This window comes from Patagioenas fasciata, chromosome Z (genome assembly GCF_037038585.1).
Source record: "Patagioenas fasciata isolate bPatFas1 chromosome Z, bPatFas1.hap1, whole genome shotgun sequence".
Lineage (NCBI taxonomy): Eukaryota > Metazoa > Chordata > Aves > Columbiformes > Columbidae > Patagioenas > Patagioenas fasciata.
This window is the reverse complement of record NC_092560.1, coordinates 11,156,597-11,174,332: the sequence shown is the minus strand read 5'-3', so window position 1 is coordinate 11,174,332 and position 17,736 is coordinate 11,156,597. Positions and strand designations below refer to the sequence as shown.

At 36.2% G+C, this 17,736-nt stretch overlaps 1 protein-coding gene across 2 annotated transcripts in view; it reads right to left on the bottom strand.

Annotated features, from left to right (window-relative positions):
* Positions 1–17,736, bottom strand: part of SHOC1 (shortage in chiasmata 1) — a 58,295-nt gene that overhangs the window by 21,645 nt on the left and 18,914 nt on the right. For both annotated transcript variants that reach the window (XM_071802362.1, XM_071802361.1), the window contains exons 9-15: positions 15,597–15,704; positions 12,352–12,481; positions 11,391–11,485; positions 10,170–10,412; positions 7,755–8,204; positions 5,265–5,390; positions 2,355–2,531 (exon numbers count right to left, since the gene is read on the bottom strand). In XM_071802362.1, the coding sequence (XP_071658463.1) occupies positions 2,355–2,531; positions 5,265–5,390; positions 7,755–8,204; positions 10,170–10,412; positions 11,391–11,485; positions 12,352–12,481; positions 15,597–15,704 (1,329 nt within the window). The remainder of the gene's footprint in view (positions 1–2,354; positions 2,532–5,264; positions 5,391–7,754; positions 8,205–10,169; positions 10,413–11,390; positions 11,486–12,351; positions 12,482–15,596; positions 15,705–17,736) is intronic.

Genomic DNA, 17,736 nt, shown 5'->3' with positions numbered 1-17,736 from the left:
AAACTGAGGGACTATGTCCAGCTCTTGACACCACTCACCACAAAAACTCAGTGAGGAACACAGGTCACTTAGAAACAAATCAAGAGAGTAAGTACAGCCTTTCAGCACTTAAAATGGGTCTATAAAAAAGATGGGGACAGACCTTTTAGAAGGGCCTGTTGTGATAGGACAAGGGGTGATGGTTTTAAACTAAAGGAGAGAAGATGCAGGCTGGACACAAAGAGGAAATTTTTTACAATGGGGGTTAAGGAATGTTGCAACAGGTTGCCCAGAGAGGTGGTGGATGCCCCATCCCTGGAGACATCCCAGGCCAGGCTGGATGGGGCTCTGAACAACCTGATCTGGGTGAAGATGCCCCTGCTCATGGCAGGGGTTAGACCAGATGAGGTTTGAATGTCCCTTCCAACACAAACCATTCTATGATTCTATGATTTTATTACAAAAAAATGGAGCATTTGGTGATATTTGGTGCAGAAAGAAAAGACCATTAGAGGAATAATAATCTTCTAATAGATCAACATCATCGTAATAAGTGATTGTTTTCTATGTTCATTGGAGGATTAATAAGAAAATACATAGGCATACTCTGGAGTAAAGTGGAATGAGATCAGATATTGTGAATCTATTTAAAACCAGGAAGGCAATAAATGAGCAAAGTAATTTACCAGGGAAGTTTTAAAATCTTTTATACAGTAAGAGAAATATTCATTAGTAATGGATTGGGTATGCTAGAGTCTTCCTTGTTTCTATGGACCTTCCATCAAGAAAATTGTCTCCTGCTTCTGTAGTTGTGAACAAAATGCAAGACTTCCCTTGCACTTTTCTGTCTTTTCAGTGCAGGTTACAGCAGCTAAATGAACCTAACTTTTTTCAGTATTTTATACCAAGAGCAAAAAGTTTTTATTGCTTTCCTTGAGCTGTAGTTCAAAGACTCATCTATTTTATAGGTCAATTTTCTGTTCAACAACAGTTATTTTTGTATAACAAGGGATGGGTAATCATCCTCTATTCCTCAGGAAACACTTGCTCTTAAAAGGAAGGTCCAAGAGATAACTATTTGCCTCCTTATTTCAGTATTGAACATTTTCATTTATTTCATTGCTGTAATTTTAGCAATTGGTAATATACTGCACAGCCAATCTACAAGTAAAGAAGGACCTGAAATTCGAATAAGCATGTCACCTGGCCCAGCTCCTACTTTCAGATACATTTCTACAGCACGTAAACTGCATTTGAAAGGATTTAAGTTTTCTTTAATCAATCCTGAATTAAAATACAGACTCTTACATATTTTTTCCTTGATCTTTAAAAACAGTGTAGTAGTCTTCTGCATAATGTTTTCCTTTCTGTGATTCACCGATAAATGTATAGATACTGAGTTTCTCCCTCATGTTTGTGAGGATGGTGTTGCTCTTTTGTAAGCTCCCTCAAATTAAAAGAACCCTGCTACTGACAATTTTAACATAGTAATTCTATAGATCACAGGTTGTCATTAGGCAGAGACCACTACATTTTTTTTGTGTGTTTGCCTTCTCTCTCATTTGTTATTTATCAATAGTTTTATTTTGAGAAAAATACATTAAGCACAGAAAGTTTAGATAGCTATAGCTTATTGCACAATTTGTGACATCATAATAGAAAAACCTGTCAGGTAGTAGACAACCTAATACCTTATCTTTACAACTCGTCCTCCACTACGAGCAGTACATCTCAAAAAATAATCCAAAATACCCAATAGCTTTCTAAATCTTCCTCAAACACAGTCTGTATTTTGCTGTAAGGTTTTCCTGCCCCTCTCTTTATCTATAGCCAAAATCTTGTAAGGGTTCACTAATCTTGCTGATTTTTTCTTTCATTTTTCTGGTTCTACAGGGTTTTCACATATCAGATAGGAGAGAAATAAAGTCAGAAAGAAACCAAATCAATATTAATTTTTTTTTCCTGCTCATTTCAAATGTAGGCTTAGCATTTGTCATCATGCAGGTGTGACAATAGCTACTAAAAGGAGAGAAACAACAAAAATACATAGACAGATTTCATTTTAAAATCTAACATGAAAAAAATAACTTAAACATTGTTTCATATAGAAGCAACATTTCTGAAGCATATCTAAAATATTTTTAAATTAAATCAGATTAGAGTATTTTTACATTAAAGTATTGAGGTTAATAAACATAATGCTGAAGAATTAGGTGGCAGCATTTTGAAAGTAAAAGAGGAAATCAATCACTGTAACTCTACAAGTTAAACTGCTGGAAGTTTTATCATTAATTTATCAAACATCTTGAACCTTGTGTCATCCATTAAACCCATACTGATATTGAAGATTAAAAAAAAAAAAATTAAAGACATACCTTCTTTAAAATGATCACATATCACTTTCTCTTGCTGTTTTAAGAAAAACCTTGTGTGGTCAAATTTAATGCTGTTAAAGCTCCAATTTACAGAAGCAAGTACACCCAGATATGTCAAATCTTTTAGAACAGGAGTGGCTGCTTCTTCCAAGAGGCAGTATGCCTGGCATTGGCTTTCTGGATAGCACAATAAACAAAACATATTAATAAAGTTTGGTTTCATATATGGCTACCGGACAAGACTATTCAGAAGACCTAACAAAACACAGTCTTCCTCATGAAAGCTGTAACATTAAAACAACTGCTTGCCAGTGAGCCTCCTGGGTGCTAGAATTAAGCTGCTCCTCACATTAGGCAAACATGTTATTCCATGCATTTCATAAAGTCATCAAACTCAATGATGAAAAGTTAGGATTTTTTACTCCTGTGATTCCCACTAACACTGTACTATTATTCCATTGTTCTACAACCTTCCTCTACTTTGTAGTCTAAAGTTAGACTTAGTCCCTTTATATTCACTTGTTACTATAACTTCAACTTAAACAGCCCTTCTCCTTCCCTGGTATTTAATTTCTAATGTCTTTGTCTAGAAAGACTAAACAAGTCAATCTGTTGGTCTCTTTGTTCTTTCATACTAACAGTTCTCAATAGCTTCTGGCTGGCTGTTTGACAATTGTCTTCAAATCACAACTGAATCTCACAGGACGTCAGGGATTGGAAGGGACCTCAAAAGATCATCCAGTCCAATCCCCCTGCTGGAGCAGGAACACCCAGATGAGGTTACACAGGAATGTGTCCACGTGAGTTTTGAATGTCTCCGGAGTAGGACACTCCACAACCTCCCTGGGCAGCCTGTTCCAGCGTCTGTTACCCTCACTGAGAAGAAGTTTCTTCTCAAATTTAAATGAAACCGCCTGTGTTCCAGTTTATACTCATTGCCCCCTGTCCTACCGTTGGTTGTCACCGAGAAGAGCCTGGCTCCATCCTCCTGACACTCACCCTTTATATATTTATAAACATTAATGAGGTCACCTCTCAGTCTCCTCTTCTCCAAGCTAAAGAGCCCCAGCTCCCTCAGCCTTTCCTCATAAGGGAGATGCTCCACTCCCTTCATCATCTTTGTTGCCCTGCACCGGACTCTCTCCAGCAGTTCCCTGTCCTTCTTGAACTGAGGGGCCTAAAACTGGACACAATATTCCAGGTGTGGTCTCACCAGGGCAGAGTAGAGGGGAAGGAGAACCTCTCTCCACCTACTAACCACCCCCCTTCTAATACACCCCAGGATGTCATTGGCCTTCTTGGCCACAAGGGCACAGTGCTGGCTCATGGTCATCCTGCTGTTCACCAGGACCCCCAGGTCCCTTTTCCCTACACTGCTCTCTAATAGGTCATTTCCCAAGTTATATTGGAACTGGGGTTGTTCCTGACCAGATGCAACACTGTACACTTGCCCTTGTTATATTTCATTAAATTTTTCCCTGCCCAACTCTCCAGCCTGTCCAGATCTCTGGATGGCAGCACAGCCTTCTGGTGTGTCAGCCACTCCTCCCAGCTTGGTGTCGTAAGCAAACTTGCTGACAGTGCACTCTACAAATTTCTAATAATTTCTTGCCATTAGCACCCATGACAGAGCTGTCAATTGCTGAATGAGTTGAAAGTGATGTCCTTTTCCTCAAGCAAGGTGAAACTCCTCCCTAACCATTTCTAAAAACGATAGTTGAGCTGGACACATCAACAAGATCAGAACTCTGCAATTCTTCATTTTGAAAGATTTACTTTTCAAAAATATTTTCAAATTATCTCTAGGAATTATTTGAGTAGCAGCTCATTTAACTTCACTTGGCCAATGCCCTATTTCATAAGAGTAATTAATATCTTCATATTTTTAAGGATTCTAAAAAAAAAGGTATATTATTATGTCAAATTTTTCAGCCTTTCTGGAAATAGGTCAGAGACTATAGTATTCCGGATCGCCATTGTATAATTTAATTCAGGCATTCCTGTATTAATATATATATTTTTTTTTATGGTATATTTCAAATCATGCATCTTCGGTGTTCCACTGTTAAGTAAAGTACTTGTGTGAATTTTTCTAAAGTGGCTGTAGTTTAGTTTTGAGATAAATTCCTTTCCTTCATGTGCAAGGCCACGATGGTGAAACACACTTTATTTCAAGGACTGTAACAGGACATCAGTCAACTGTTACACAAGACTCATCTCAGATGGGAACAGATAATGCTCTACTCTTTTCACTGGTTCTTTCACCATTAAGCACGTGCTTGAAGTGAATGCATTTCCACGGAAAACCAAACTAATCTGTGCTAGGCCTACAACTCTCTAGCACTGAGCATGCTTAATTTGAGGCTGTCAAATATCTTGGATAAACATATTCTAGATTCTTCTCCACCATTTCTACTGTATGACATAGTTGTCTGTGCATGTTCTTCGACACAATGTCTTGAAAAATACAAAAGCAGGAGTTTATAGGGTAAGGCTCAGTTATATATGAGATAAATCCATAGTGGATTATTACTGCATTGAAGACACTTCATACCAAAATGACTACCAAACCCTTCTGTCTCCAGTTCTCTCATTTGATCTGTCAGGGGAAAAATGCAGAAAAATAATTAGAGGGAACTGATTGGCATGAAGAGCTTTGATGTCCACTGATTTAGATCAGACATAAGTCGAATTCTGTACTTTTTAGTTTGCATGCAATTGGCTTTAGCCTTAAGAAAGAATTCCATAGTCTGCTCTCACATCTGCCTCAAAATAAATATCCATCTGTTTAGAATATTTGCAGTCTCAAGTAGATAAGCCTAATAATTTCCATAATTGTCTGATTAGTGCTATTTAATAAAAAAATATATTGCAAAGTTATATACAAAAAGCATATCTGAAGCAGTATACCTGATGCTTGAACACTGACTGTGATACTGTCCTCATTCTCTTGTTTTTTCTCCCGTATTCTTGCAGTATCACACACAGAACTGTCCTCTTTGTGAACATCCGCATGCTGTTCTTTAGGTTGTAGTACTAAATCATTAAACCACAAGTGAACAGTTAGATACAATATCACAAAACCAGCTCAATAAATAAGGAAACTATTCTATACATGACTTTACATGCAAAAACGTTTTCAAACTAAGTAGTTTCTATGGCACATGCATTTTCTTTTCATGAAATTTATTGTTTTCATGGGCTCATATAGTATGGAAATCCATGAAGACACCAAGAGAGATGAGGCCCTGTCAGCCTTCACAGCCCGATAAGTCAGGCATTATCAGGCTCCTCTTTGTTAGGGCAGAAACACAGAGCTGGAAAAACTAAGGAGCTGGCACTATAGGTCTATAATACAGCTCCAAAGGAAAGCTCCTGTGCCCTTATATGGATTAAAACATGTATGAAAGGAAAGATGCTACTGACTATAAGAAGCTCAGAGTACGAAAAGTATCTCAGCAAGTGTGAGTAGAAGAGATTCGATACTATCAGTGACCCAGAAAGAACAGGGAAGCCGCAAATGGTACAAATAAAAGAAAAAAAAATGCTTATTGAAAAGAACTTTCTCCTGTTTTATAGCTATCTTTTGCAAAATGTTAGTATTTCTAAGTCTGCTTCCCTTCTTCCTTTTAAATACTGATGCAAGAACTACAGCTTCTGACTGCAAGTCTTCCTTTAGCAGCTCTACCTCTGTACCTGAGAGGGGTTCTGGCTGAACAGGTGTCTCCTAAATATTGCTTATTTTTTTCTAGTTAAGAATGTCAGTTTCCTCAGAAAACAAACTAATCATACAGAAACAGAAAGAAAAAAAAAATTCCAATTAAGGTAAAAAACCTTTCCTGATTTTGAAAAACTATATCAGGTCCAAAATCAGATCAATGAACTGTTTGTACTACTTCCCTCCTGTGTACTTTCTGAACTAAACATTATACACACTGACATTTCAAACAAATAAGCCAAACAACAAAGACAATTAGAGAAAGAGTGCTACAAGCAGTTCTGGCATTTCTTATTTTCAGTTAAATTTAGAATGACCCTTAATAAAAACTGTTCATTATTACAAACGGTGTACAATACTTTACATAATTTCTACATCAATGTGTTAATATCTATAAATTTTAACAGGTTCTCTATATAGCAGACAAAACTGATCTGGAACACTGGGGTGTACCTGTAAAAATACTCTCAACTGCATTTAACTTACTTGTCTTTCAATACATTTGGACTTCTTGTTAAGAGTGTCAAGGGCAGGGGGTCGAGTGCATCCACAAGGAGATGCAGTTCTAGTCAGAGTTCACTAGATGGTAGCATAAAACTTCAGATACCTTGATCAACTTTAAAAATTGGGATTGTTGCTTTCTGGAAGTGTTTCATGCATGTCTACCAGCATCAGTAACAGAAGAATTTTCTTCAAGAAAATATTCGCTCCACAAGATTACATAAACTTGCAGTTAAATAAATATCCCTATTCGATAGGAATTAATGCTGAAAGTTTTTATGTAACAATTACTATTATTGTTATTTTTGTTTTTAATGCTGGGACACATATCTGAAGCTATAAAAGTTATTGTCAAAATCCTGCCATGTAAGTCCAAAAGTGAAAAATATTCTTTTTTTTAATACAACTTTATCCTGAAAAGTGAATCTGGAAATATGTCACTGTCTCCCAATATTTTATGCCACAAATATTTTTAAAAACCCCAAACAAATAAGTACGTACTTGTACTTCTTTCCCCACTCTGCTGTTTTGCATTCTACAATAGTCAATGCATAGCCTGAGACTCTTTCACATAAGTATTATTACCAACAAGAACAGGGCTACCAAAACCTTTCTGTTTTCCGTAAGACTTGTTCTGCCTCTTTGATGGGGTTTGCACCACGGTAACTGGCTCAAATGATTCTTTGCAGAGAACTTTAACTCTTGTTCATTGTCTAGGCTATTCTGGTTCTACAAAAGTAAGAGTCCTGATAATTGCTATTTGGTCAATACAATTGATAACTACTATTTATCCAAAGAGGTCAGGAGATCTGATTCAGAACATGGATAGAAGAGATCTTCTGAAGTATGTACCATTTAGAGTTACTTTGTCAGAACAGGAATAAGCTTCTATGTTTAATTTATTAAAAACCACTTCCACGATCAAAAAAAACCCAAACCCAGACCAAAAGCACTCTTCCAACCACAACAAAGAAAATCCCCTAAGATAACTAAAGGAAAAAAGAAAAGGTAAGATTGCTAGCTGAAAATTCAGTTACATTAAAGATCATAAAAATGTTACCATTTAATTTAAAGGATTTTTTTCCCCATAAGTCTACTAGCATAAACTAGCATCCATTGGAGCTGGTATAAGAAAGCAGAATTAAACTTAGAAAAATGTCAAAACAAACTGGTACACATACCTTTTTCAGGACTATCTACATCATTATTTTCCTCTCTTTGAGTGAGTGTATGTTTAGATCTCAGCATGATAAAGTTGCTCAGATCAGAATCATCATTGTCCCATTTTGTAGCAAGTGAAGATGATGCAGGCTGTTGACTACTGGAGAAGTTATCTTGTCTGGAAGACAAATCTTTACAGCTGACTGATTCAGATGACTTGGGGCTTTTCTTCTCTTGGTTTAAGAAAATAATTGCCTCTTCTACCTTATTCTGTTTTATCCTTCCTCTGGTAAGCTCTTCCACAGGTATATTTGTACTGTGAATTTTGGCAGATGATGCAGCATTCATATGCATGGCAAAGTACTGCCTTTGATTCCATGGTGACATGTGAAGATCAATTGGTTTGTCTGACTGATGTCTTTCAGCAGAAAGTAGCTCCTGGTTTGTCACAGAATTCTCTTCTAGCCATCCTAAAAAATAAAATTTAGTTTAGTGCAACACATTTTTTTCTGTTCTTCCTCCTGACTGTGGTTAAATATTTTGGGTAATTATAGAGAAAGCATTTTTTTTTTTTTTTTTTTAATTTCTTCTTTCTGCCTTCCCAGATCACTAGAATCCACTGTTAGAAAATTTGTACTGATTAGTCCTAAGCAAAAACATACAATATTGAGAAACAGTAGGCCACAGTACTGTTTGGAGAAGTTTCCACCGTCTGCATGGTGCTTATTTGTGTTAAGAGTTCTAGGTAACTGGATGTAAAACATTTAATTAGGAAGAAAACATAAAAAGATTAACAGGTGTTTTTTTTTTTTTAGAGGAATAAAAGAAGTAAAGAATGCAATTAGCTCCCTCTAACTACATGCCTCACTAGAACTGCAATTTTTTTGTACTGCTGCTGCGCATTGTGAGAAATGCAGTTGTGATTCATGCTGAGATGTTTAATGTTTACAGATATAACCAAATGAGGCATGGGCTCTGAACCTGGAAACAGGAAAAGGCAGTTAAGTTCTATGTAAAAAGTTGTGAAACTTGTTTATGAAGTTATATTGATAGAGAGAACTAATATTTTAAGGGTTAATCAACCACATAATGAATGCCTACTAACGAACTAACACTTTAAGCCACATAATGAATGCCTAGTTTAGAGCCCTATGTAACCAATTGTGTTACGAAAAACCAGAACCTCATCGAATGCCCAGATAAGAAGTTTTACAGCACCAGCTATAATCTTGAGGAGACAAGATAACCAAGATCTACAGCAAAAGGGGGCACCAGTCTGGTTTCAGTCAACTTGGCAGCTTGGGTTCCAGTCAATTCATCATAATGAGCCAAAAAGGTAAAAAGTTTACTGTGACGAAGCTGAAGGAGCCTTCATCCAAAAACCCTCAAAGACCCCTCCTCAAAACCACCAAGTGACACTGCGCAGGCACAACAGGGGAGGGTCAAGGAGGAGACTATGAAAATGGTTATCTGAGACTCATTTCAATAAGAAGCAGGGAAAGGTTATGAAGATGTATAGGCATTCTTGGGGTTATTATGAATATGTAATACCTTACTGTATTTAAACACACTTCTTATTGTTAAAAGGTGTGTGTGTTGGACGGAGCGAACCCCCACACACCCAGCGCTGTTTTGCTTATGCTTTAAAGAAGATGATTTAATGAATTGCATTAAACATTGCTGTTTATTCATGGAAAAAGCGTAAGTTGTTTATTTCAACATCCATGTTAAACACGGTAACTAAACACTTTATGACAGGTAAAAAGCAGTTAAGTGGAAATGTACTTTCATAAGCAGTAGCTATTTGTTTCACAATATATCATGCTGTAGCCAGACCCTGGAGTTCTAGAACCACAATTCATGATTTGTGGTCAGACCACAGTTACATAGTAAAACCTAAACAACTTTTTGCATTTTCTGTTAAAGTTTGATTTTAAGTATGCATAATAGTCCATGAGAAATTCTGAAGCTTGTGAGTGCTTCGCATCTGAAACCACAGCCAGTATAAAAACCCCTCTGAATAGCATCACAAAATAAAGAATTTTCACTGCAGCATATTCTCCCCACTAACTGTCTGCATATAGGACTATATGAATATCAGACTTATTAAAATATTCCCATGCAAAATTGCTATTTGTTAAGAAATTCTCCTGTATGAAACTATTCTAATAAACAACAGTATGGCTGATGGAGGCTACTTTTCATCTGCACATTAATAGAAAAGAACTTTGTGGAGTTTAACACTTCTTATCATTTGTTCTAAATTTAATTGTAGTAGTGCTGCCACTTCATGTTGCTATAAAACATTTTTTTCTTGAGAATAAGAAATCTTTGATTTCCATTCTTCTTGGAACTATGTAACTGTCACTGTGTGACTCTCTGTTAAAGCATCTGAATTTGCCTTTTCATTTTTTTTTCTTAAAGAAGGTACTTACTTTCTAACTGATGTGATGTAAATCGTGCGAATGTTTCTACTTCTGTAGGAAGCAAACTGTTTGTATTACTGGCATTCATATTTAATTGCTCCAAAGTTTCTATGGAGGCTGGATTTAAACCAAAACGAAGCCACCAGCCCTCCTCTAGTGAGCTAAGCACTGGTGCTTCTACCTCAAGTGGTAACAATTCCTTCAGTTCCACAAGTGAATGATGCTGATATGCAAGTTTAACTGTCTGACGTTCTACAAAAATCAAAAATCAACATATAATATTAGTAATCCAGAAAAATGAAAACAACATCATTTTGGAAATGAAAGCTCCCAAGTACTGATGACCTACTACATGTATCCACAGTTCATAATTCCACTTGTAACTCAGCTTCCACTAATAGCAAAGCAGTGTTATCAGAGCAAGTGTGCTTTTTATTTATGGAGTGTACAAGTAAGGGGGGAGATCTAACAACGTGCAGCTGCACTACTAAAGCTACAAATGACCTTCTTCATTATCTGTAGGTTTACTTGTCATGCTGTCAAGGATTCAACATAACCCTTACCTGAAAAAAAAATTGAACTGAAATAGTAGTTGGCCTACCATATATTATTTTCAACTATAAATGAACGCACAAATAAGTTGGACAACATAAATCAATATACATAAATGAATCCTGAGACTTGTAAAATGAAGGCAAATAAAATGAAAGAACAGTGGCAATGAGTATTCTGATACTGTCAGAAATAACCTGCAGCTTATTTTGGTTTTCTTATATCTTGCTTCCTAACATGAACTCAGCTCTTGTCAAGTTATCATCTACCATTAACAGCATTTTCTAATGTTTGATACATGATTTGAAACATTACTTAAGGAGAATAGTACACAGAACAGAATTTAACAGATGACCCAGTTTCAATTACCACAGTTATTGAATACAATTAGTAGTAGTGAGCTGAACATTTTCAAAATAAAGTAAAATTTACTTCATTAAAATTACCTCCATAGAGGGATACATGACGTAACAATTGTTATGTTGCCATACTGTAATTTTGTATATGTACTAAAAGAATAAGATAATACAAACTTCAGAGAGTTACATTAATAATGGATAAATAATAATGGATAAATCTCAATGATTCAAAAGATGTGGTCTGTAATATAATATTATCTTTTTTGCTATATTCTTTCCATGGACATGGAACTTTTCAACATCAATTAGAAATTCTTACCAACAAGCAAAAGAGAGTTCATATTATCCCGATACTTCTCTGCTTGCCATACCAAACATTCTAAGTATTCCCTAGAGGGCTCTGTAATCAAAATACTAAGAAGAACATAAAACAAGACTGAGAGGTATGAAGTTTAACTGTATTATCTTTTGAATTTTATTTTATACAAAACTACCATTTAAAGATCTGCTTTCTCTCTAAATTTTCAGTTCATTCATTCACTCATGCTTAAAAATTTTTTCTTGTCCATATACAAGGTCACTCCACGCAACACTACGGTGAACAGGAAGGAGTGAGAGGAGCCATCAAGGCTGGTTCATAAAATAAAGCAACATCAAATAAGAATTCTATCTAGACTGTGTTTCCCTCCCCAAAAGGATATTTAAATTATTTGTGCGTATATGAGAAAGATAGCAAGGCAAAAATGCTAGTCTTGCAAACAAGATGCGAAGAAAAGAATGAAGCAATCCTGATCCTATGTCAGCATGAAAAGGCTTAAATTCCATTGTTGGGGAATAGCCCCAAAACACAGACAATACTTTCTTCCTCTATCTCTTTTGCAGATTTTGTGGGTCACGCTTGCTCAACATATGTATTTACCATATGTATAAATTAATGTAGATACACACATACATACTTGCTACATAATTACAAAAATATTTTTAAATATTTACAATTGCCTACTCCAGAAGAGAGATCTGATTGTCACGCTATGAAGTCCCCCAGGAGAAAGAATTCTACAGTAGCAACTGCCATTTCCTTTCTCAAGCACCCCTGAAGAGCCACAGACATGGACCATTCACTCTGTTCCCTCTTTCATGCACAACACAAAAATATGCAGCTGTCTCGAAGAACACAACTACCAATTCACGAATAGACTAAAGTTATTTTTGCATTGATTTTGAAGATTTATGATTTAGAGGATTTATGACAGGATCTATCAGTACAAAGTTTTTGATACCTGTTACCAGAAAGAAGAATAGGTTCTTCTTGAAGTCCTGTGCACAGAGAATTAACCCATGACCTTTGTTGTCTGCATGGAGGAGTTAAAGGTACTTCCATTTCATCTTTCAGATGTGGAACATATTTAGCTAGAAATTGCATAAAGCCCCACCCAAAACAAAATTTAAAAAATTAAATCACAAAGCCACTTGCGAATGAAGCACACATACTTAGTAATTTTACATTAGTCGAGTTTTGGATTAAAATACAAAATATTTTAAAGGGACAATTTGCTATTTGAGCAATAAAACCTAAATAGTTCTCATTTAACTTCCAGACAGTTTGGGGATAATAATGTGTAGATCACATTCCTTTACTCATTCTGTAATGTAGTTCTGGCTATATACTCCTTCCATGTAAGACGATTTTTATGGTTAAACCACCAGGTACTATGGCTGAGGTTTTGATATTAGGTGTTCATCCTTGTGTGTCTTCTTAGATAGTTCCCACATAAATGAAGTTAATTATATGGGAGAGAGATTTGAGACAATGTTGTGGCGTCTGTAACATTCAGATGAATGGGCTCGGGAACTTCAGAAAGTCAGAATTTCAAACACAAAATTACTGTTTCAAGCAGAATTAGTACTCACTGTAATTTTTAGGGATGATCACTTCAATTACAACACCACATTTTTTAAAGCAGTATAGAAATAAACCTGGCATGTTAAAAGCCCCCTGCAAGTCACTTTTCATATCCTTTTTTTTTGCCAATCATATTAAATGCACACATTTTAATGGGTTATTGCTTTTCATTCAAATCTAATAAGGAATTTGAAACTTCAATTAATTTGGTTATATTCCATCAAAATTGGCGCTATACATGATTCCTCTGGTATTCACCTCTCTGGCATTCTCCTAATCATATTTCTTGCTAAGCTTGACTAGAAAATAGAGGACACAAAGAACACAGTTCCTCCATGTTATGTGAAAACTAACAGCCAGAAAAAATTTAAGTAAGTATCTCCATAAGGAAAAACACTTGTTGCAAAATCCCTATTCATTGCAACAGGTGGCAGGCAGCTGCAATCACCCTACACACATTGTTTGGCCAACTGGCACACATTAATCAGCCACCTGCCCAGATGCTTACAGCTGTTCCTTGTCCAACCAAAAAAGCAGATTGTACAGCACAAACGGTAGAAAGGATAAAGGACAGCATTAGAAAGCCAGAGAAGGTACAGTGCACATTGAAAAAACCAAAAAAAGGTAAGAAATAAAAGAAGTTACAAAAGAAAGAAACACATTTTCAACCAATATAATTCATTTGCCATTTACTTAGATCAAAAAAAGCTCCATGAACCTCTGCTGTGAACTTCAGCTCACAAACTTTTTTTGTGGTGAAAAATAAACCTACCACTTTTCTTTGAACATGACAGAGAGTTGGTCTCAGGATAGCAAAAATTCCTGACATATACAAAAAGAAAAATTATTTCTCTTTTATTCTCTTTGAGCAGTACTATTCATATTAATTCTTGTCTAATTATTTTTGCTTTTGAGACTGGAACATTTTGACAAGCTACATTAGTTAAACTCTGCCTCCACTCAGGGTGCCATTCCACTTCTCAGAGCATTAATAACTAAGTGAATGTTCCTGTCCCTCAACCCTTGTATCAATAAACAATCCTCACAGGTACCAGGAATGGAAGGCAAACAATGAAACGTCTACAGAAAATGCCATTATTTTCTGACTGTTTCTTCTCTAAGTTCAAGCACACATATTTCACTTCTGGTAACTCATAAATAGCAAAGTTAATTCAAAGGAGAAGACTGTATGGGATCTCTTCTGAAATTTCACACCGCATATAGGGTGTCTTTAGTAGTGGCATGCACAGGTTTGCAGGATAGAGACCTGTTTAAGTATATACTCAGATCTGTAGAGTATAGACTTAAAAAAAAAAAAAAAAAAACTCTCTCTCTATATATGGAAACTGTCTGTGCCCCAATGATTGAATTTTGCCTCATTCAAAGGCAGAGCTAAGCCAGCAAACTGGTAATAAAGATCAATGCCACAACTTTCTTCAAAACAATTATAGATGGTTTGATTACTAATCTATTCCAGAAGAAGAGATAATATCCTAGATAAAATTATAGTCAACTTCTTATTGATATATACAGGAGGAGGACCTCAAACTTCTCACATCTACTGCATCTGAACTCCTGCTCACCATAAGCTTTAGAAGAGCTGTAGGTAGTTCACTAGACTCAGATTACAGTTAGTCATGCTTGTTTTGGTGGGACAACATACAGTAGGCTTGCCTTGAGCTTTTACATCAGACACTTTTGAGTTGATATGATTGCTCCCACAAAAAGGCCACTACAATACAATATAAGGAGTGTAATGCTATTAGCCTGAAGGAGCAATCATCGGTCCAGTATAAATCATATTGAAACTGAGATAAGAGAAGCCTTGGTCTGGAGAAAACTCAAAATTTCTCAAGGATTTTAGTAACTGCTGGATGGAAAATTATCAAGTGTACATGCACTGGAGAATAATACTACTACTGTCCAATGCATTAATGGCTAGAGTTTCTCCAAGCTAGGATACACATTAGGGCAAGAAGTACATTTTTATTCAAGTATTGCCACCCTGTCCAGTTCACATCCATTTCTAGATGTCACACACACACATACACACATTAGCTAATATTCAACATTTTCAGTTTATTTCTGTGGAAAACAGCTCTGGTGACTATGTGGCTTAATTTCTCTATCACACAGCATTACTGAACCATTTGCAAAACAAAATGGCTGCACAGGAATTTTTAACTTCTGGAAGTATACTCAGTACTTCTCCCTGAATTGTCCTCCATCACTGTCTTTTGAAAGCATTTGCGTAGGACTTTAACAAACTTTAAACCGTGTTCTTATACTCCATAATTTTAATCAATATTCCTTAATTTTCCTCTGTACTCAAGATAAGTTGATTAAAAAAATCCAAAAAGCTAATCAAGTGCAAAAGATGTAGATACCACTTGCAGCCAAAAGCAACATGATGGAACTGTAAAGCTGATTGTGTTTAGCTTTTAAAACTCTTGAAAGGAGTGTGGCACTTCTACCTGCTTAAGGTGCAGGTACAAAATAGCAGATTACACAAAGCAAACATTCTTTCGTTATAGATATACAGTGCATGTACTCCCAAGAACAGAATATAGTGACTTGAATGTATTTTAAATAGCACCCCTTGATTTATGTAGATCTTCCTACCTGACTCGCAGAATTCCAACACACTTCTCCTATTACTGGAGCAAACCTCTTGTGGTATGGGACAGTACCTGGCTGTTTCTATTTTGTATGTTATTTCTGCTTTGAGATCTGAAAACATAAAGTGCCATAAATGAACCATTTATTCCTTTTTCCTGTCAGAGCAATTTTTTCTTTTAAAATTTTTATTGAATCTCCATAATACATCACTATGAAAAATTACAGTTATGGTTCTTATGCTGTAGCTGATCAGAGAGCAGTGCTACTTTTTGTCCCTTTAAAGTGTCAGAAAAAAATACAATTTAGTATAGTCATTGTCCGAGCTATCCAAAGTTCTTATGACTACAGTGATGTGATTTCTGGAACAAGCAGGTAGCCTAAATGTAGTTTACCAGGAATTTGTGTATGATGTAGATTCTCTTGCTACTAAAAAAAGACTAAAACAGAACAAAAAAAAATAAAAGGTTGATGTCTGTGTACAAGATCCTCAATCCTTTGCAGTGGAGGTTGGGTCATTCAGCTTGGAACATGGCATGTACGTTGTAATGTACTGTACGTATCAGCAGAATGCACATGAAACTGCCTTAGTCAAACGCGCACTTTAAAAAGTATTGTTCCTGTCTTCAATAAGAGACTGGATTGCTCCAAATTGCTGCCCTTTCAGCAATACAGTCTAGCACACCCCTCCACACTCAGAAGCATTAAGCTTGTTTTAGCTGCTTCATGTCTATCTGTGCTGGTTTGACTGAAAACAACTTAATTTTATTCATGCAGTTAGAAACCTTTCTTTTTCATAGCTAGCGTGGACATTATTTGGACTTAGTTTGAGAACAAGAGGTAACACCCCAGGACAGAGTCGATGTTTTTAATTGCTCTGGTCTGAGAGCCAAGGACGTTCTGAGCTCTGCCCACAGGTGTGAGGCATTGAGGAAGGGGATCATGGATGGGGCAGAGATTGACTGACATCCAGACTGAACAATAAGAGTATTCCATCCCATTAGCATCATGCTTCAGATTTAAGGAGAGTCAGGATCTTCCACTCGCTCTCTTGTTCTCAGCTCTTCGCTCCTGGAGGCCTGCTAGGGGGAGTTCTGTTCAGGACTTTCCTTAGTCTGGCCTTTTGGCATCCTATCATTTTGCAGAGGCCTCTGGGCCTTTCTGCCTTTTTTTTTTTTTTTTTTTTCCTCTCTGGGATCGGCTGTTCGGGAGCAGGTGCTGCTTCCTGGGACTGGCTGCTCGGTGTGGATGGAGTTTGTGAGGAATCGCAGTAAGAATCTTTTATTTTACATTCTATTTATATTTTTACATATATGTTTACTAGTAGCATATTAGTATTTTGTTAATTTATTAAACTGTTTATCTCAATCCAAGTTTCTCAATTCCCTTTTGATTCTCTCTCCTATTTGGGAGGCAGGGGGAGGGAGTGAGCGAGTGGCTATTGTGGTTGTATTGCTAGCTTGGGTTAAACTACAACACAACCAAAAAAGCAGTTTTCCTCACTTGTTTACTACATCAAACACTTTTTTTTTTTTAATCAAACCAAAAATATCTCAGGCAATGTCTTTTTCTCTAGCTACACAAAATACTATCATAGACCTCAATCCAGTAGCCACTAATTGTCACTAAATGTGTACTTATCTAGAGTATAAAAGCATTTAGTAACTCCTCTTAAATTCCTTTAAAGAGTTACTACTGTCATTTAGATTATTCCTGTTATCCATGGAAATATGTAACCCTTTTTCCCCAGAAATCTGCTTTCATGTTTGCAATTACAATGTAATACAAGAAATTCATATGATATGACAATACTGCATACAATGCTCATGAGGATCTCTCTGAAAGTAGAATTAGTTACACATTAAGAAAACACAACACTACATTATTATATTCATGGTAGACTGGATTTAATGAATCACAGCTCGTGTTATGTTTGTTTCCAAGATTACAACACAACCATGGATTGAACCAAATGGCCAATAGTTCACTTCCCCTTGGCTACCTGAGGAGACGTTTCTAATACTCAGAAATCTCGGTACAGCACCATTGACAGTCTAATTCAGAGAAATTCTCATTTGATAGGCTGTGCACTGGATATAAAAGAGCTGTATTGTGTTAAATGTGTGCAAATAAAAGGAAAATCAGG